The 21,482-nt window shown below is 49.5% G+C and overlaps 1 protein-coding gene across 1 annotated transcript in view; it reads right to left on the bottom strand.

Moving 5' to 3' along the window:
- The window catches only part of Itga9 (integrin subunit alpha 9), a 307,991-nt gene that overhangs the window by 254,635 nt on the left and 31,874 nt on the right, over window positions 1-21,482 (bottom strand). The window contains exons 5-7 of the mRNA XM_075964201.1: window positions 12,950-13,017; window positions 4,258-4,387; window positions 1,754-1,839 (exon numbers count right to left, since the gene is read on the bottom strand). Of these exons, the coding sequence (XP_075820316.1) occupies window positions 1,754-1,839; window positions 4,258-4,387; window positions 12,950-13,017 (284 nt within the window). The remainder of the gene's footprint in view (window positions 1-1,753; window positions 1,840-4,257; window positions 4,388-12,949; window positions 13,018-21,482) is intronic.

Raw genomic sequence — 21,482 nt, forward strand, 5'->3', positions numbered from 1 at the left:
TCACCACTGGAGTTTTTCCTTCCACTGTGTAGAGGAATTCACGTGACTCAGAAAGAGCCAGTTCTGGACTGAGTTATCAGAGTTCAACTGTGCAGTCCCCAACAGCCTATGCCTCCAAGCCCTGAGGTATTTGGTTTCGTTTCCAAAGGACCTCTCTGCACAGCCTCAGACTCCTGAAACAGTGCCTGCTGCCTGAGATGATCCAGAGAGGTGACCTCATGAGCGCATCTCAGCCAAGCCTTGTCAGCTGACAGCTTCTGAGCTCGCTGACTTCTTGGCTGAAGGATGGGGGGTCCAGAACTCAGGGTTCCACTTCTCTGAACCACAGGAAATATGGTCAGACACCAACACTGGTCAACCCTTGGGACGATGAGCCCAGAATTTACACCACTGTTCAGCTTTGCTCAACACTTTTCCTGGTTCTCAACTAGAATCTCTCTTTGGGAGGGTTGGGGGGAGGGACCTCGCGGAAGATCAGTGGGAGCTGGTCTTGAGGTTAATTTTCTGGGGTGTGGATGTTTCCTTTCTGCCACCATGCCTTCTGTATTGTGATGGAGCCTATGTCCTTGGATGCTTAGCCATAAAAAACTCTCCTTTCCCTAAAAAGCTTCTTGGCAGGGATTGAGTCGCAGCAATGAGGAGGAATAAGTACAATCAGCATAATAAATGTGAATCTCCTAAGCAGGAGGGCTTGAACCACTGCCCACAGCCACAGTTCCCTTAGAGGTCATGGTTTCCAGAGAGCCTCAGAGGGCCCTGGACTATAGGGTGTCCCCTACCTTTTTTCTCTAGTTACACTAGAGAAAGCCATATCAATATGTTCCCTGGCTAGCCCTGGTCTTAAGAACACAGTGGGGTTTCTGCTTGTTTTTGTTTTGTTTTGAAACACGGGGGAAAGAAGTGAAAATCAGGCATTATGAAGTTCTTAAGACCTCACAGATGAGATCTGATTCCATCAGGTCAGAGTCGCGTGGGAAGGCAGAGGCACTTGAGTTAGGACAGCACTGGATACTCTTCCTCTGGAGGATACCATGACGTCAAGGACAGTAGTCTTTAAAATCACACCCAAAATCAACAGCAAACATGCTAAGCTTTCAAGGTGTGAACCCTCCAAATGTGACCAGAAAGACAGTCCATGGGGAGGACTCCCCATCAGTCCATGGGGAAGATGTCCATCAGTCCATGGGGAGGATACCCATCAGTCCATGGGGAGGACGCCCATCAGTCCATGGGGAGGACGCCCATCAGTCCATGGGGAGGACTCGCCATCAGTCCATGGGGAGGACTCCCCATCAGTCCATGGGGAGGATGCCCATCAGTCCATGGGGAGGATGCCCATCAGTCCATGGGGAGGACTGCCCATCAGTCCATGGGGAGGACTGCCCATCAGTCCATGGGGAGGACTCCCCATCAGTCCATGGGGAGGACTCCCCATCAGTCTATGGGAGGACTCCCCATCAGTTCATGGGGAGGACTCTCCATCAGTCCATGGGGAGGAATCCCCATCAGTCCTTGGGGAGGACTCTCCATCAGTCTATGGGAGGACTCCCCATCAGTCCATGGGGAGGACTCTTCATCAGTCCATGGGGAGGACTCCCCATCAGTCCATGGGAGGACTGCCCAGCAGTCCTCCACTTACTCATCACCCTGCTGGGAGAGTGTTCAGGACAAAGCAAACTGGAAAAGCCTCTGCAGGGCAGCATGCCCCTTCCTCTGCCTGGTACTACATCATGCCTCGGGCTTTTCTCCTCACCTTTCCAATGCCTTCATCCTGCGGGGCACCTCCTACCACGTCAGTGATGGACGGATGAGAGAAGTGGCCAGCGGTCACTGCGTAGCCTGAACAGGGTGGATAGAAAGTGAGGACATGCTTGAGGAAGGAAGTGAGATAAGGAAAAAATGCAGCCGAAGGAAACGTTTCCTGGGTAGGTGTTCTGTCCAGACAGGATGCTCTAGTCAGTGTTGAGATATCAACCTTTCTGGATGGCAGCTGTCAATCTCTTCATATTAAATAGCATGTCTCATAAAAATGAATGCTCACAGGGACACTGTGAGGGTAGTAGCTCCTGACTGTCCCTAGGGAACAGGAGGGTGTTAAACACCCTGTGCGTTTCTGACTTTGGGAAATACGATTCTAATGACAGAGTGCACACACGAAAGCGCACAACTCCATGAATGAGATTACACATCTTTAGCAGCACAATCCCATCCAGGTCAAGGAAACGGACACAGGGCCAGGGGCTCAGCTCAATGCCTGTGCGTGCTGACTCAATTCCTCATACTGCAAAATATTTCAATATCCTTTTTTTTTCTTTTTGCATATAGACAAGACATTGTTAGCCAACCATGCTCAAGATTACCAAGCAAGATTCAAAGCCAACCTGCATGAGTCTGGAGTACCCTGCGGTTAGCAACTCTGCTGCATCCTTCTTAAGAGAGGTAACAGATACTGATGGTGGATGGATGCACGATTGGGCGAGCAGATGGGCAGTCAAGGAGTCTGGGTTTGAAAGGAACGCAGAAACAAAGGGAAAAGGTCATCTGCGCTGGATTTCAATGTCTCCCGCCTTCCTCGGGCCTGGCTGGCAGGCTGGAATCACCCCTCTGGCAAGCAGAAGATGTGTATGTTGCTGTCTATTATTCAAGCTTTCTCATGACCTTCAAACCCTAATGCTGCAATTAAAATGTTGACTCGTGACACATGTCGGCTGCGATTGCTTTAGCACGGCTATCTCGTTTTCCACGTGGTCGACGTCTCTCGGCCTGAAGGCTCACATTACCCAAGACTGCCATGAGGGATACCTACCCTCACTACTCCACGCTAATCTCTGCTGCAGATAAAGGCCTCTGGTTTGAACACAGAGAGAAACCACAGGTCCCGAAGTTCTCAGGACCTTTGTTCAAACCAAGAGCCACCAAGGAACTGTGACTCTCTGTGCCTTCCCTGTCTCAGCATTGGGTCCTTTTTAGTAACTAAACATACAACACCCGGGGAATATGAGGCAGCCCCCACCTCACGGAACTCACATCTTAGCAGAAGGTTCTGTACCAGAGGCAGATGCTTCCTCTGCAGCACACGCCCTGGGGTTGGGGGCTTCAACATTCATACCCCGCATCAGAAACCGTGGTTTACAACTGACTCGCTGCCTGTAAGCCATGCGACCTTGGCAAGTAATGTCTTCGCACTTCCTCACCTGTTAACCGTAGACGGCAGTGATAACAGCTGCCTTATAAGGTTGTTTCAGAAACCAGAAGAAATTACACACGGAGTCTGGCCCTGAGCAAATGCTTAGTAAATGGTGGGTTAAGGAGCTGGATGCAGAAACGCCCCAAAGCATGTGAAGTGCTACTGGGTTTGTGCAAAACGGTCATGGCAGCCACCTCCCCCCAACTCCTTACACCTTGCCAGCAAGGTGTTTCCAGAATTCTTTATTAAAAAGGGGGTCAAGAGTTTCCCTTGGCTTGATTTATATACACCAAGCATGAAAGACATTATTTTGTCATTATTAACTGTTCTAAATTTAGTTTATTTTTTAGTCCACTTTAAGGCCCAGAATCAAGCAAAGACAGCCCATCTCTGTGTATGTTTGCTTGTTTGTTGCTTTTTGTTTTATGAGACGGGGTTTTTCTAGGTTGCCTCAAACTGACCTCCTGCCTCTACCTCCAGAGAGCTAGGATTACAGGTGGGCCACCGTGCCCAGCTTATTCTGTTCTTAAATGAGCATGACCTCCTACCAGAACCTTCTCTGCCTCCTTCTCTCTCCTTCTCCCCTTTCCTTTCCCCTCTCCTTCCTTACCTCCCTCCTTCCTTCCTTCCTTGTTTCCTTCCTCCTATCCCCCTCCCTTCTTCTGAAACAGCACCTTGCTATGGAGTCTAGAATAGACTTAATATTAAATGTCTTTGATTTCCTAAATTTCCTCCTGCGTCTGTGGCCTCCAGAGTAGTAAGAACTATGGATGCACGCTGCAGTACCCAGTCCAGGATCATTTTTGCCTGGTGACCGCTAAATTAAATTATGCCTATCTTCTTTCTAGACGATTGAAAAAGAAGAGGAATTCCCAGTGCCTCTGAGGTGAGCCCAGCATTATGTCACTCAATATCATGGAAGTTCTGATTCTTCCTATTTGTACCTGTGACCAGGAAGCACACCATTCAAAATTATGCTTCTTCCTGTTAATAAAGCAATAATCCACAGACTTGTGGCAATGATGACCATTGAGCCCACCTTGTCACCTGCAGACTCCCCAGCGACTCACCCAGGTAGGTATACCGCCTGCTCATAATCACGTCATCATTCAGTTTATAGTACGTGTTGTCCGTGAGATTCAGCACCTTGACTGTCCCAGCCCAATAAAATGAGCCCGGGGCACCCATGATCACCAGCTCCTAGGGGAAAAAATCCAAAAGGAGACAGAGAGGGTTAGGAGATACATTGACAACCACAGTCACGGTAAAAGATTTGAAAACTGAGTTTACAGCTCTACGGCAACACACACAGTACCAGGTCCTGGGCAATCTGGAGTCTACCATGTAGCTAGGACTTTCAGGACTAAAGAAGAGCTTCCTAAGCAAGGGGACAGAATGAGTGACAGACCAAGTCCCTGTGTTGGGCACCAATGAGGCTGCATAGACCCCTCCCACACACACCAGCTTCATGCTAAGATAAAACATGAATGGTGAAGTCATGTTCCTAAATCACGTGACTCCAAGAACCAGTACTCAAGAGAACACGGCGGCATCAAGCCTGGCGTTGTGGTGAACTCCTGTAACCCCAGCAGCTAGGAAGTGGAGGCTGGAGGCTCAGGACTTCAGGTCGGCCTTGACTACACAGCGAGTTCAAAGGTACCCTGGGCCGCACGATAAAAACATTGGCCAGTTAACTGGTTCTGTTGGTAAAGGGGGTTCTGCAAAAGCCAGACCAACCAAGCTCCAGTCCCAAAACCAAGGGTGGAAAGACAGAACTGATTGTCCTCTGACCACCACGCATGTACGATGGCAGGCACACCTGCTCATGCTTGTGCGCGAGTGCACACACACACTCACACATGTGCACGCGTGTGTCCACATACATACCAAATGATAAATAAATACAATTTTAAAGATGGGAAGAAGGTCCCTAGGGGAGGGAGAGCACAAAGTAGGGGAGGTATGGATGGAGAAATAAACAACAGGGAAAAAATAAAATCTAAATCTTTTGTAAGTTAATTTTTAAAAAAAATACAACATGCACACACATGGTGCACATACACAGGCAAACATTCAAGTAAGTCTTTAAAAAGAAAATAACTATATGAGGTAAAACAAAAACTTTAGGCACTGAGAGACAGTCTTGGGGTACCCTTGAACTTTAACTGAGATTATAAAAGTGTTGAATGACAAATCCGTATGAATACACAGACACAGAACAGGCGGTTGGGGCTCTCTGGTCCCTTCCTCCCTCGGGCGGTAGGGCTGGGCAGGAAGCCTTCTTCCCTCCATCTCATCCTTCCTTCCTCTAGGACAGATCCCTTCCACAGTCGCAGGGAGGGTGGTGCAATGCACACTCACTCTCCTCACACTGGTGCAATGCACACTCACCCTCCCATCCACTGTCCTCACACTGGTGCAATGCACACTCACCCTCCCATCCACTCCTTCTCCTCACACTGGTGCAATGCACACTCACCCTCCCATCCACTGTCCTCACACTGGTGCAATGCACACTCACCCTCCCATCCACTGTCCTCACACTGGTGCAATGCACACTCACCCTCCCATCCATTCCTTCTCCTCACACTGGTGCAATGCACACTCACCCTCCCATCCACTCTCCTCACACTGGTGCAATGCACACTCACCCTCCCATCCACTCTCCTCACACTAGTGCAATGCACACTCACCCTCCCATCCACTCTCCTCACACTGGTGCAATGCACACTCACCCTCCCATCCACTCGTTCTCCTCACACTGGTGCAATGCACACTCACCCTTCCATCCACTCGTTCTCCTCACACTGGTGCAATGCACACTCACCCTCCCATCCACTCTCCTCACACTGGTGCAATGCACACTCACCCTCCCATCCACTCTCCTCACACTAGTGCAATGCACACTCACCCTCCCATCCACTCACCTCACACTGGTGCAATGCACACTCACTCTTCCATCCACTCACCTCACACTGGTGCAATGCACACTCACTCTCCCATCCACTCTCCTCACACTGGTGCAATGCACACTCACCCTCCCATCCACTCTCCTCACACTGGTGCAATGCACACTCACCCTCCCATCCACTCGTTCTCCTCACACTGGTGCAATGCACACTCACTCTCCCATCCACTCTCCTCACACTGGTGCAATGCACACTCACCCTCCCATCCACTCTCCTCACACTGGTGCAATGCACAATCACCCTCCCATCCACTCATTTTCCTCGCACTGGTGCAATGCACACTCACCCTCCCATCCACTCTCCTCACACTAGTGCAATGCACACTCACCCTCCCATCCACTCTCCTCACACTGGTGCAATGCACACTCACCCTCCCATCCACTCTCCTCACACTAGTGCAATGCACACTCACCCTCCCATCCACTCTCCTCACACTGGTGCAATGCACACTCACTCTCCCATCCACTCGTTCTCCTCACACTGGTGCAATGCACACTCACCCTCCCATCCACTCGTTCTCCTCACACTGGTGCAATGCACACTCACCCTCCCATCCACTCGTTCTCCTCACACTGGTGCAATGCACACTCACCCTCCCATCCACTCGTTCTCCTCACACTGGTGCAATGCACACTCACCCTCCCATCCACTCGTTCTCCTCACACTGGTGCAATGCACACTCACCCTCCCATCCACTCGTTCTCCTCACACTGGTGCAATACACACTCACCCTCCCATCCACTCGTTCTCCTCACACTGGTGCAATGCACACTCACCCTCCCATCCACTCTCCTCACACTAGTGCAATGCACACTCACCCTCCCATCCACTCATTCTCCTCACACTGGTGCAATGCACACTCACCCTCCCATCCACTCGTTCTCCTCACACTGGTGCAATGCACACTCACCCTCCCATCCACTCACCTCACACTGGTGCAATGCACACTCACTCTTCCATCCACTCACCTCACACTGGTGCAATGCACACTCACTCTCCCATCCACTCTCCTCACACTGGTGCAATGCACACTCACCCTCCCATCCACTCTCCTCACACTGGTGCAATGCACACTCACCCTCCCATCCACTCACCTCACACTGGTGCAATGCACACTCACTCTTCCATCCACTCACCTCACACTGGTGCAATGCACACTCACTCTCCCATCCACTCTCCTCACACTGGTGCAATGCACACTCACCCTCCCATCCACTCTCCTCACACTGGTGCAATGCACACTCACCCTCCCATCCACTCTCCTCACACTAGTGCAATGCACACTCACCCTCCCATCCACTCTCCTCACACTGGTGCAATGCACACTCACCCTCCCATCCACTCTCCTCACACTAGTGCAATGCACACTCACCCTCCCATCCACTCTCCTCACACTGGTGCAATGCACACTCACCCTCCCATCCACTCGTTCTCCTCACACTGGTGCAATGCACACTCACCCTCCCATCCACTCGTTCTCCTCACACTGGTGCAATGCACACTCACCCTCCCATCCACTCGTTCTCCTCACACTGGTGCAATGCACACTCACCCTCCCATCCTCTCTCCTCACACTAGTGCAATGCACACTCACCCTCCCATCCACTCATTCTCCTCACACTGGTGCAATGCACACTCACCCTCCCATCCACTCGTTCTCCTCACACTGGTGCAATGCACACTCACCCTCCCATCCACTCGTTCTCCTCACACTGGTGCAATGCACACTCACCCTCCCATCCACTCTCCTCACACTGGTGCAATGCACACTCACCCTCCCATCCACTCATTTTCCTCACACTGGTGCAATGCACACTCACCCTTCCATCCACTCATTCTCCTCACACTGGTGCAATGCACACTCACCCTCCCATCCACTCACCTCACACTGGTGCAATGCACACTCACCCTCCCATCCACTCGTTCTCCTCACACTGGTGTGAGAACAGCACTAGTTCTCACAGGGTGTCTGAAGGACAAACCATGACTTCGTTAGAGGAGAGAGACTCTTGTCCTGGCCTCAAGCTTGAAAAGGGATTTGTAGTCAATGCCCAAACACAACTGGCACTGGAGAGCGTGTGTGACAAGTGTAGCAGTCTCCTCATTGTTCTAAGCCATGGTTCTGAGCCACAGCAGGAGGTGGCAAAGGCTCTGCCCCCGCCATGAGGGACCCGCTGTTTGCTTGTGATGTGGATTCATCCTGAAGAAAGACTATGCAGTTACTATCTCCTGCTCCCTCCCAAGTGTCACAAAGTATACAACACAGTCATCTCTTCCTTAAAAACCTTAAAAGCTGGCCGGAAGTCTAGCTGGTTTGTAAAGTGCTTGTTGCACAGGAATGAGGACCTGGGTTCAATCCCAACACCCACAGGAAAATCCAGGCATGGTGGCATGCGCCTAGAATGTTAGTGTGGGGAGGAGGAGACAGGCAGCTCGCTGGGGTTCACTGGTCAGCCAGGCTAGTCAGCAAACTCCAGGTTCACTGAGAGATGACTCAAAGAAATAAGGCGAATGGCCCCCGAGGAACAGTACATAAAGCAGACCTTTGGCATCTATGGATGCATGCACACACGTGTGTATATATATGCACATGGATGTGTGTACACACACACACACACTAATAACAATAAAATTTAAAGCATAAAGACAAAGCTCCTACTTTTCTTCCCCTCTTCTCTTAGCCATCACACACTCTCCCTCATCTCAGTCCACACGGGCAGACTCAGCCAAACCTGCGCCCCTCCTGGCCGAATTCAAGGGAGACACTGCCTTCCTGGAAGCCTGCTTTTTTGGCCTTGTGTGGTCCCTGTCAGTGGTGTCTGAGTCCTTTTTGGTGCTATTCACAAATGTCAGAAAAATATGATCAACCTAAGCTCTTTGTTATAAAGGAACAGCCAGTGCCAATGTCGTACACAAATACACACAAGTAAAATACACAGTTGACTAAATCTGCTCCCTCAATAAATAGCATGGGCCTTTCCCCAAGATGTCCCTCAGGTACATGGTCATCTAGTTGTGCCTGTCTGGATGTGCCTGGAAGAAGCTGTCTGGTTTTGTGTGCCTGCCACTGGGTAGTACAACATCTACCGTTAAATCTGAGCCTATGAATGTCACCTGACATCTCCATAGTGTGCAGGCCCTTCCTTGTCTCTGCTGGAAGCTTGGAGGATGTCACCACGGATATTCTAGTCTACAAAACCAGCTAATGTCCTCAAGGACACAGGGCAACCATAACTCGGAGACGATTGATGACCTCAGGGACACTGACCCATCCATCAAGCAGACATCTCGGGTGGGAACGATCTGGCCCAGCATGGCCACGTCCAGCAAGCTACAGCTCAAGGTAGTGGCAGAGTGTGGAGGTCAGCAGGAGGGCAGAGGAGGGGAACAGAGCCTGCCGGATCCTTTCAACTATACTTCCTGTTCAGTTGCAGACAGCTACAGTTCCCAAACTGAGGGAGACGGAGAGTTCAAAGACCTACTGTTTATAAGGGCCCAATGCCTGGGAACCAGAGCTGAGGCTGAGGCACAGGCAAGCCAGGAGACAGCGGCTGGAGTTGGAAAACTAGGCGGCAGAAAGAAGGGCCTTCCCACCAGAGCCGTCCACCCTCCCCTGTGCTCTGGACACTCTGTTCCTTCTTATCTACAGAGCCGAGGAGGCAAATGGCAAGGCACCAAGGATATCTCGGACTCTGAGACCCCATTCGCTCCTCCTTCTGGTCACCCTTAGCTTACATGGCCTACATGGCCCTGCCCTCCCTACCCTTGGCAATGCCCAGTTCTAATGTTCCCCCTCTCCAACTTACAAGCTGATAGGGCCAAAAAGATACACCTGCCCCTCTCTCCACAGGAACCCTTGTCTCTCAGTTCCCGATCAAAAGCTTAATGAATTCTAATTTCTGCCATGAATCGACCCTCTCTTCTATCCTCATAGGGAAACATCTCCACAGCACACCGCCACATGCTGAATTGCTCAAGCCTAACTCTGCCTGTGGGCAGCCTATGCCCAAGGATATTCTAGAAGCAGCCCTCCGAGTAGCCCAATACCTCACCCTTAAGACTGAAAACAGAATATACCAAAGTCACTTGTGGGATGCCTTTGGATGCACTGTGTGTGACAAATATTAGTGCACAGGCCTTGTGTGGCACTCTAAAGCAAAGCCACAGTGAGAATGGGATGTGTCCCCCAGTAACCATGGCTATGCGTGCAGGAAGTAGATGGGGATAGAGAGTCAGGGGGGCCCGGGAGGCTGCGGACGGCAGGAGTTAGATTTCATCAAAGGCAGATGGGAAGACACTGGGTATCGAGCAAGGACAACCACGAGGCCCTTGCTGTCTGTAGAGGGTGGTTCCGGGGCACTGCTGTCCTCGGGAGGCCATGCTGGGGAGGGAGGATGCAGAGAGAAAGTGAATCTCAGTGATGAGCTATAGATTGGTGGGGCGGTAGAGAAGGAGGCAGGAGGAGACACTCATTTTGACTTTTCAGCTATAGCAAATGGTGTTGCCAACCCCAGGCCCCAGCATGGAACTCTGTGTAGACCAGGCAGGTCCATCCTTCTGACATCCCAACAGAACTTGGTATCCATGCTTAAGAGCTGTGCAAATGTCATGAATAAAATCGCAAAAGTAAATTTTACATTTTAAATGCATTTGTATTTTGTGTTGGGCCAAATCCATGGAGATCCTGGGCCACACGGTTTGAAAGCCGTTGCTATAGAGTCAGGAAAGGATGCTGGTGTGAATGGGCAAGGTGAGCTGAAGGCAGAGTCGGAAGCAAAGCTCCTGGAGTTTACTAGTTTGAGATTGCAGCTCATGAAACCATGTATCATTTTTTTTGTTGTCTCTGGACCAACTACTATAATACAAGCTGTTTTCTCTTTGACTTCAGGGAGCGTCTCTGAGAACAGGGTGGGCAATTCCGATCCTGACTCAGAGCTGCTCTTTAGAAAGCCCTGAGACCAGAGAATGTTCTCTCTTGCCCCCTCAATGTCATGCATGCTCCTCTAGGAGGGAAAGGCACAGGGTCCTGAGAGTCAGGTCCTGGGCAGTGTGGAATCAGGGCCTCCAAGTAATAGAAGGCCATGGGGTCAGAAAGTCAGGGTTCACTTTGCAAACTCCCTCGGGCTACTGGCCAGAGAACATATGGTACCACTCAAGAGAAGATCGAGGCTGGAGTGCAAAAAAAAAAACCTCCACAAGATTACAGCTACATGCCACTGTGAAAGCACTAAGAACTGATCTGTGGGATTTAAAATGGCTAGACGGGAGAATGTATATTATGCATATTTGACCATGAGTGTTTAAAAAAAGGAAGAAGGGGCTAGAACAGTGACTCAGCAGTTGAGAGTGCTTGCAGCTCTCCATCAGAACCCAGCACCCAGGTCAAACAGCTCACAACCAACAATGACTCTAGCTCCAAAGAATCTAACGCCCTCTTCCGGCCTCTGTGGACACTGCACTCACACACACATATACACATGCACATATACTCATACATATACACATAATTTATAAAATGCTATTTTTTTCAAAAAATTAAGGATCATGGGAGACAATCTGGGGTCAGTGAGTCAGCTAGTGGGGCTGGTGGCTCTTCTAGGAGTGTCGTGGCCATCACCAGGGGTGATGACATGAAAGACCAGTCACCTGGGGTGTGTTCTAGGGGCAGTCACCTGGGGTGTGTTCTCTGGGTTAAACAGGATTTGGATGAGCTGGCAGTGCAAAGGGACTGACTTTTGGTCTTTGGCATGGATGGTACTGCTGCTTGCAAAACTAAGAGTGAAATGGCATGTGGCTGGCATGTGGCTGGCATGTAACTGGCATGTAGCTGGCCTGTAGCTGGCCTGTGGTTGACATGCAGCTGACCTGTGACTGCCCTGTGATTGCCATGTAACTGGCATGTAGCTGGCCTGTAGCTGGCCTGTGGTTGACATGCAGCTGACCTGTGACTGGCATGTAGCTGGCATGTAGCTGGCATGTGGATAACCTGTGGATGGCCTGTGGATGGCCTGTGGATGGTCTGTGGCTGGCATGTAGCTGGTCTATGGCTGCCTCCCACAAAGATGTAGAACCCTAGAGAAGACGAGCATTAAATGAGAAAAGTTCCTTGGGGACTACAATGGCTCACTGTGTGAAGACATGTGGTCAATTCCGTGGGGACTGCAGTGGCTCAATGTGTAAAGACACATGGCCCAAAGTCTGACTACCCGAGCTTGATCCTGGAACATGCATGTGGAAGGAGAGAACACTCTCCTGGCATTCTCCGACTGCCACACGCAAGTCGTGGGATGCTCTCCCATACACATATGCACACACAGAAGATAGATGCATTTTTAATGGAGTAAGCAGTAGCTGAAAATGTCCTGGCAGTCAAAAATCCTTCTGTTCCTGTCAATGGGCTCACTCCAGAGCCTAAGTCATCACAGTTCAAGGGATGGAAAGCCCGGTGTGTGTAAAACTGCATCTCTCTGCTAAGGAGGTGGAAGTGAGTGGCCCCCAGGTGACAGACACATCTTCAAACCGCTGTCAGCTCCTCCCACAGAGCTCAGACCATGCCAGCTCTGTAGAAATCTCCCCACGAGCCAGCCCAGGTCCGCACACCCAAGGGGTCCCGGCCCACCAGGTGACCTTCGTCAGGTTTAAAGTCCCCTGGTAGAAACACCAGAATCTACTTACTTGGGCTCAACTGCCCAGGACACCAGAAATCCCATCTCCAGGGCCACCCAACCACAAAGTGGAAAGGACCAAACACCCAGAAGTGAAAAGAAATAAATGCCATGTGGCTGACACCCACCTCAGTGAAGAAGCCTGACATCCCGGCCTGGCAGGAGCCATGTTCCTCCCCATACTTCTTCTTATACTCTGGAGGAAGGGGGAGAAAAGCAGACCACAGCCATGTCAGTGTGTGCCAGGCATGTGCAGAACTGACCACTTCCCCCATGCCTCTGTGGGCTGGGCCCAGAGATGCCGTCCAGGCTGAGGCACAGGAAGAAAGTTCAAGCTCTGAAGCCATTGGAGAGCCAGGCTGCCACGTGCCTCCGAGGATTACCTCCATCCATGGGGAGGGAGAGGAGAGACAGCCACAGCCATTAGCCAGGAGGCTGGCGGCGGTTACTCCATTGACTTCAAAGAGGGCTAAGGTCCCTAGAGGGCCAGGGAGCTAAAAACAGGATTAAGAAATGGAACACTGTGGACATTCCCATGTGGAGTCCCCTGGAAGGAGGTCAAATCTCTCAGAGAGATGCTCGGTATAGCCCCTGACAATCTGCTTTCTGCTGGGAGCCGGAAGGAAGCAAGTCCCCCACCTCTGGGCTGAGGAAGAGGGGACTGGCCCCAGCATGTGATCACACTCTCAAGGTGTGTGTGGCTAGTGTGTGCGAACACCTCATCTGCCTCGTGTGCAGGAAGCATGTGAACCAGGACTGGGGAGTTAGCTGAACTGATTAAGATGCTGGCTGTGTAAGCATGACCTATGTTCAGTCCCCAGAGCCCATGTTTTCAAAAAAGTCGAGCACGTGCACACGTGCAATCCCAGCACTGGGGAGGTGGACTCGGGAGGACCTGACCCTTGATGCCTGCTAGCAGATGGCATACGAGGTTGACCTCTGCCCTCCATGTACAGGAGTGCACAAATGTGCACGCACTAACACATATAAACACGCTTGAATCTGCAACCACAGGCACACCGTGCACCACATGCACACCATGAACCACATGCACACTCAGCATAGGGGACATTTTTGCTGCTCTTCTCCTGTTAAGCCATGCGGGAAGAGCGGGAGGCCACCTGAGGGTTGTTTAGCCAGCTTCAGGCTTTGCCTCTCTTCTTTCCCATGATTCTCTTGTCCCTAGACACATATCTCTCCATGCATGAGCCGGCAAGAATCACCCAGGGTCACACAGCCACCTCACACGCAGACTTCTGCTGCTGCGGTCTCATGGAGGTTTTACAAAGTGAGTGATTTTGCAAGATCAAGAGGTCACCTGACTTTTTGAAGTCATCTCAGGAGCAGAGAGGAGGAAGTGGAGCCCTGAGGGGGCCCTCAAGTGACTCCAGTGCTGTGGCAATAATGCTCCTGGAGACTATCAGGCTGGGGCTGCCCAGCTAATAGCCTAGTGACCCCCCTACCCTGTCCCCAAGGCTCTGAGCGATTCTCTAGTACCATTAAAGGCAGTGGAGGTTTTTTGAAAGACACTAAATAAATAATACAAAGGAACAATGAAGTTATGATTGCTACAGATGTTGCTTCCTGAAGCTCCGAGAGTGTGCCACAGGAGGAGGGGAGCAAGGCCCCAGGGAAATAGAGGGAGAAATTAAGTTTCCAACAACACATCACAGAGTCTGTAACATTTTCCAGGAAGTGGTCATTAATCCGGGCTAAATTACAATGCAACATTAATTGAGTTACTCCTCCCTCCTGTGAGGCTACAGTTCCTCCTGCCTTTCCACTGTGAGGAAGACTCCTCAGCTGTCAAAAACGGCCCAAAATCTCACAGTGGGGGCTGAGCCGAAGATAAGGGCAAAGAAATAAATCCTACATCAATTGCGGGATACAGAAATGATGCTAAGTGAACATATATCTTGCCTCAGATAGCACAGCATGGGACTGGAGAGATGGCTCAGCAGTTAAGAGCGTTTGCTGCTCTTCCAGAGGACCTGGGTTCAATTCCCAGGACCCATGTTAGACAGCTCACAACTGTCTGAAACTACAGCTCCTGGGGATTGTACATCCTCCTCTGGCACCTGCACACAAACACGTGCGCGCACACACCACACACACACACACACACACACACACACACACACACACACATCTTTTTAAAAAAAATAGCCCAATAACAAAAAACGATCAAAATGCCCAACTTAAGCAGTTACTTATAAAACCTACAATGTCTGATAAGTGGTTTTCACCATCAAAGCTGAACAAGCCACTGTAATTCTTGCACGACAGCATGCGCGTGTTCCTGTGTGAATGCAGTTTCCACACAGGTGCATGGTAAGAACGCGGAAGCCTGAGGCCCCACCCACCCTGGCTGGTTGAGTCACGGCCCTCATTGAACCCCAGGATCACCAATTAGACTAGGAGTCTCAGAGATGCTGAGGTGACAAGACCAGACAACCACGATCTGCTTTTTATGGGCATGCTCCCAGGCAGGGCACTTCACAGACTGAGCACCTCCCTGTGGCTGCAACTGTAGACCGCGAAACAACCAAGGAAACTCGGACTTTAAGAGTCCAGAGAGACCATCTCGCCTGACACGGTTCAGCCTTATAAACCCGCCACAAAAGCCACGGCGTGCAAATGTTACACCTTTTAAAGAGTTCCGAGTCTCTTTATGGCTGGGACTCTAAAGACAGTGCACAGAGAAACATCCCCATGCCTCCCTCAGCCTCCAAACTGCGAGGGTGTAGGTGTGCACATGTGTGCAGATGCCCCTGCCCGTGTATTCTCGTGTGGAAGCCAAAGGTTTACGTGATGTGTCTTCCTTGATCATGTTCCCCCTTTCTGACAGGATCTCTCAATGAGCTCAGAGCTCACTGAGGTGGCTAGCATGACTGCCGAGTGAACCCCTACCAGCTGACTATCTCTGTCCCCCATACCAGTGCTGGGTTTACACACATGCACCCCACACCTGTCTTTGTGTGGGCACTGGGGATCTGAAGTCAGCTCATGCTTACACAGTAAACACACGAACCATGGGGCCATGTCTTGCTCAGAATTAGTCTTCTTAATGCACCGATTTCAAAATCTTTTTCCTCTGTTCTTAACTCAGCCAGGAAACAAAGAGTAGGGGTCAAGAAAAACGGCTTCCCAGCCTTAAATCATTTCCAAACATCGCCAAGGAGTGATAAATTTCTCAGTAACTGAAAATAAGACAGGAATTTAGGAGTCCGTGTTATCAGGTCTTTAGTAATAAAGTGAGCATTTACCTCCCCCAAAAGGAAGGAAAGATAAACTAGCTTCCACTATGACAGACTTCCATCTAAATGATAAATTCAGGATAATGCTATAAATAGTGAGGTTAGAGAGGAAGAGGGAAACTTATCTAAACAGTTCCTGAAGAGACTCTGGCAATTCCTGAAAGCTGACTGCATGGAGAACTTAAGGAAGAAGGGGATTTGAAGAGGAGAAAGGAGCTATTGAGAATATTTGATAGTTTTGACCTTTTGCATTCATACAGATCAGGGAGCCATTGTTCATAGCCAGCGGTTTACCTAAAGTGGCCCAGCTCAGTAGCATTAGTAAGCAGAGAAGGGAGTGGCTGCTGGCCTCCAACCTCCGTCTGCCACCTTTAAGGCTTGTTCTGCCAAAGGAAGGTTTAAATGGGGAAGATAGCTACAGTGGAATATTATTCTGCCTTGAAGTGGAGAGAAATGTTGATACATTCTACGACATAGAATATACCTGGAGGTTTCTGGGCTAAATGATGTTAGCAAGTCGATTCTGCTTGTGGGAGGGAGCCAGAGTAAGCAAACTCATGGGAGAGAAGGAAGGCTGGTGGCTGCCAGGGCTGAGGAAGAAAGGGATGGGGAATTAGTGCTGACTCGGGCGTTTCAGATGGGAACCACGAAAGCGTTCCGGCGAGAGGCAGTGGGGACGGTTTGCCCAGTGTGAGTGGCATTGAGGCACACTTCAAACATGGCTAACATGTTCATTATTATATATATTTTTGACAATAAAAGTTATAAGGAAAGGAACTGGAGAGATAGCTTAGCTGTTAATAGCAGGATCTGACTGCTCTTGCCGAGAACCGGAGTCAGATTTCCAATTCCAGGGGATCCAACGTTCCCCTTCTGGCCACCACAAGCACATGCCTACCTGCTGACACACAGGCACACAATTAAAAATCAATATTTTTAATTACAAAATAAAATAGAATTTTAACACATTAATAGTTGCTTCCACCCAGGGTCTAGTGAGCAATATTCTGCCTCCTCCCACTCCCAGGGCATGAGACAGTCACGTTTCAGGGAGAGCTCCCACTGAGAACTGAACAGAAGTCAATGCTACGGCTGAAGCAAACATACTTATGAAATAACCAATGGTGAACAGCTGCGCTATCAAAATTAAATGCAACTAAGGCTGTCTGCACTCAGTAATGGTGGGGCTTGCCTCCGGAGTACCTCTAAGATAAAAAAAAAAACCCACAAAAACAAACAAACAAAAAACCCAAAGCGCGATCCTGAAAGTTTGTAATATGATGTCCTGAAGAGTCATCAGCTTCGTAACATAAAAATTAGAGACCTTTCCCTGTGATGGTTCAAGGCCCCCACAGACCACAAAGAAGCCAGCATGCCCACGGAAAAGGGCCACATGGTGAAACCTACACTGCACAGAAAGGCCAACAACTCTCCGTGCTCAATGCATCCTCAATAAAGCCTTCACCCACTTCCCTTGAACCTCAGTTTTCTCATGTCTACAACTTAGCTATGAACCCTGACCCCAGGCACCCAGGAGGCAAAGCCAGGAGCCTCGCTACACAGTGGGTCCTGGGGCAATCAGGGCTTATGTGGCAGGACTCTGTCTCGTAAAACTACAAGAAAAACGCTGACCCCAAAGTGATGTGATCTTAAGTATGATCACAAATTCAAGTGCCTGCCCCAACTCCCAGCACCTGAGAGGTGTTTAATAATTGTCAGATGACTTCCAGTCTGGGGATTTCCAGAGAACATTCCTCAAGACACTCAACCACACAGACAGGCACCTTTAGGACAGACTGGAGAACGTGGACATCTGTAATGTTAGAGCTGTAATTTAGACAGTAAACCTGCACTGTGTGTGGAAACTTATTTGACATTTAGAATCCAATTTTACCCCAAAAGTCTTGACTCCAAGAAGAAACTTAGAATTCTTGAATTCCAGGGCCACTTTCAGAGACCTCTGACCTCCTTTCAGCCCTGACTGTCCTGTGACTGTCCTGTGGAGACACTCTCCATTTCTCGTGTCCTGTGTCTCATGTGTGCGTGTGTGTGCGCGCATGTGTATGTATCTGTGTGTTTTTGTGTGCATGTGTGTGTCTGTGTGTGTGTCTATCTGTGTGTCTGTGTGTCTGTGTGTGTCTGTGTGTTTATATCTGTCTATGTCTGTCTATGTGTGTGCCTGTGTGTGTGTCTATGTCTGTCTGTGTGTACATGTCTACATTTGTGCTTGTGTGTGTGTTGTCTGTGTCTGTCTGCATGTGTGCCTGTGTGTGTCTGTGTCTGCACCTGTATATGTGTGTCTGTCTGCCTGTGTCTGTCTCTGTGTGTGTCTGTGTCCGTCTTTGTCTATGTGTGTATGTGTCTCTGTGTGTGAGTGTGTCTGCGTGCGTCTGTCTGCATGTATGCCTCTGTGTGTGTCTATGTGTCTCTGAGTGTGTGTGCACTCATGTATATGGAGGTGAGATGTTACCATCAAGGGTCTTCCTCAGTCACCCTTCCCCTCCTCACTGAGCTTGTAGCTCTCCAGCCCAGGCTGGCGGGCCAGTGAGCACCAGGGATCTTCAGAGCTGGAATACAGATGTACATTTTGAAACCGGCTTTGTTTTTTCAAACATGGGTTCTAGGGGATTGAGTGGGGTTCTCATGCCTCTGCAGCAAACGTTTTACCAACAGAGCCATCTGTCCAGCCCCAGGACCCTCATCTTAACTGGACAAGATTCAGAACAGCAGCCTCTTGTTTAATTCACTGTATTTATTTGAGATGATGTTCGTAAATGCTCTTTGGAAAGCAGAAAACCCCGTGCAAAACCGGGGCTCATTATTTAATAAAAATGGATGGGGCTTCTTCTTGAATTTTTAAAAGGATAGGCTTAGCCCTTTACAATCCTTTCTAAAACAAAAGAAAAACCCACCCAAAGCTCAACCGCTTTTGATTTGTAAATGGATCATGATTGATTTTTATCCCCTGTTGGGTCCTGGTCTTCAGCATTAAGAGGAGAAAAACAATTGTCTTCACAACTGAATGCCTTGGTCTGGTTCCTTCACTGGGCATGACCACTGCCTTAAGAAACGCGCACGAGGAATAAAAGGCCAGCTGCTCTGAGAAGTCTTTAAAAATCAATATTAAAGCACAATACAGTGTGATCAATTCAGACCCCTTCAAATACAAACTGAAGAACATTTGTACACCGCATCAGGCTTTCCAGCAGGCAAGGCAGAGGACTAACCCAACAGACCACACGAGGAAGATCTTCCGAGCTAGTTCAGAAGTATAATCCAGGCACGGTGGCACATGCCTGTAATGCCAGCACCTGGGAGGCTGGGGCCAGAGGACAGAGAATCTAAGACCAGCTCCAGCTTCAAAGTGAGGCCTGACTTAACAGATCACTCTAATGGTACTCGGCTCTCTGCCCTTAGTTATCAGTTCACTAAAGGAGCACCCACTGATCACCCTCTGAGAATATTACATGCCTGGAAAGCTAATCAGAAAATTCTCATCACCTCAGACCCCTCATTAGGAGGTACCATCTTCCCAGTTTACGGGAGAGGACACAGAAACTTTGTTCGTGCAAAGCCACCTAATTGGAAAGGCGGAACAGACACTTTTCAGTCATAGGGATGCTTGGAGGCACCGCATCCCGAAACACAGCTGGTACCATCGCCGCTATTAGCCACTTTTCTTTAAAACAAAACAGACTATATTTACTCGTTTGTTTATTTACTTACGATTTGTGGGGCAGAGGCATGTGCACATGCTACTGCACACATGTGGAGGTCAAAGGACAACTTATGGGCATCAATTCTCTCCTTGCACCATGAGGGGCCTGGTGCTCAAACTCAGGTAGTCAGGTATGGCAGAAACTGCTTTTGCCAACTGAGCGTCCCACTGGCCTCTGACTGTGCCTCTCCAGCAGTGAACACTCTGTGAAATTTACCAGGCTGCTCTGGAGTCACCCCAGACTTGTGAGATTTTCCCATCACAATAAAAAGATGAGTTGTTGACAGTCTGCTGCTGAGCTCTGGCTTCTAGTCTTGATGAGTTCAGGGATAACAGATACAGGCAGTGTCTGTATTTAAGTCTATCACATGTACTGACTTAAGTTTTGGGAGGCTTAAACATACCCTGGTGTGGTAGCTGGAGACATAGTTGGGGGATCTGATACCTCTGACCTCTGACCTCTGACCCCCAGAGCACCTGGACTCACACGCACCCACACACAGACACTTGCTTACAAAGGAACATTTCCAGTGAATCTACAGTCACTAAAGCTCATGAGTGCTCATTCTATTTTTCTAGGAGTCTCCCCCAGTCACCCCTCCTTTGTTCTCATCTTCTCCCATATTCCCACAAAGACAGCATAGAGGCATACAAGGACACCATGCTTCTAAGAAGCAAGTGTAAACATCACTTGTTGTTGAAGGGGTGCACTGCGGGTTTATCTTACGTGATGGCCTACTCTCTCTCATTTCCGGTTCCTTCTGCGGTTCCTGATCCCAACAGGATATTTTGGTAGCCTCTCCCACCCAACAGGGAGCACCTAAGCAGCCATGAGGAAAATGTCCTCTACCAAACCCAAGACCACTATGTTTTAAGAAATCAAAAGCGTGAGAGACAGGAGAGATAGCTCAGCGGTTAAGATTGTGTACAGCTCTCACAGAGTTCAGGTGACTCAAAACCACCTGTGAATTTAGCCACAGGGAATCTCGTGTCCCCTTCTGGTTTTCATGGGCAATTTCACTCATATGCATGCACACGTGTGCGTACATGTGCATACACAAACACACTTAAAAATAAAATACGTGTTTCTCTCTCTCTTTTGTTTTTATTTATTTGTCTATTTATTTGGTTTTTTGAGACAGGGTTTCTCTGTGTAGAAGTGGATGTCCCAGAACTCATTATGTAGACCAGGCTGGCCTTAAACTCAGAAATCTACCTACCTCTTCCTCCCGAGTGCTGGAATTAAAGGCATGTGCCACCACCTCTCAGCAATAAATTCTTTAAAAAACAAAAACAAAAAACAAAACAACAACAACAACAAAAAAAGCTCAAGACATTTCGAAAGGGGACCCATCCTCAGAGACTTTATCAAACTAACCTTCCATCTTCCTAAGATCTCACAGCAGACCTTCAGGAAGCCCTATGAGGAACCACCACTACAGAACAACAGGTCGCCTTCCTGAGCCCTGTCGTCTGAGCTTTCCCATGAGCTCCCCCATAACAACCGAAAGAGGAGGGGAGGCATGCCATCACCCACTCCCACTGCAGAGCAGGCAGGAGCTTTAACTATGCCAAGGAGGAGGCAGTGTGGTTCATTAGGCTCCAGCAAGCCTGCCTCAGCCGCTTCTGCATTCTGTCCTTGTTCAGAAAGAGCCTGGAAACAGGACGCTCTCCAGCCCCCACCCT

This window comes from Microtus pennsylvanicus, chromosome 3, assembly GCF_037038515.1.
Source record: "Microtus pennsylvanicus isolate mMicPen1 chromosome 3, mMicPen1.hap1, whole genome shotgun sequence".
NCBI classification, from domain to species: Eukaryota; Metazoa; Chordata; class Mammalia; order Rodentia; family Cricetidae; genus Microtus; species Microtus pennsylvanicus.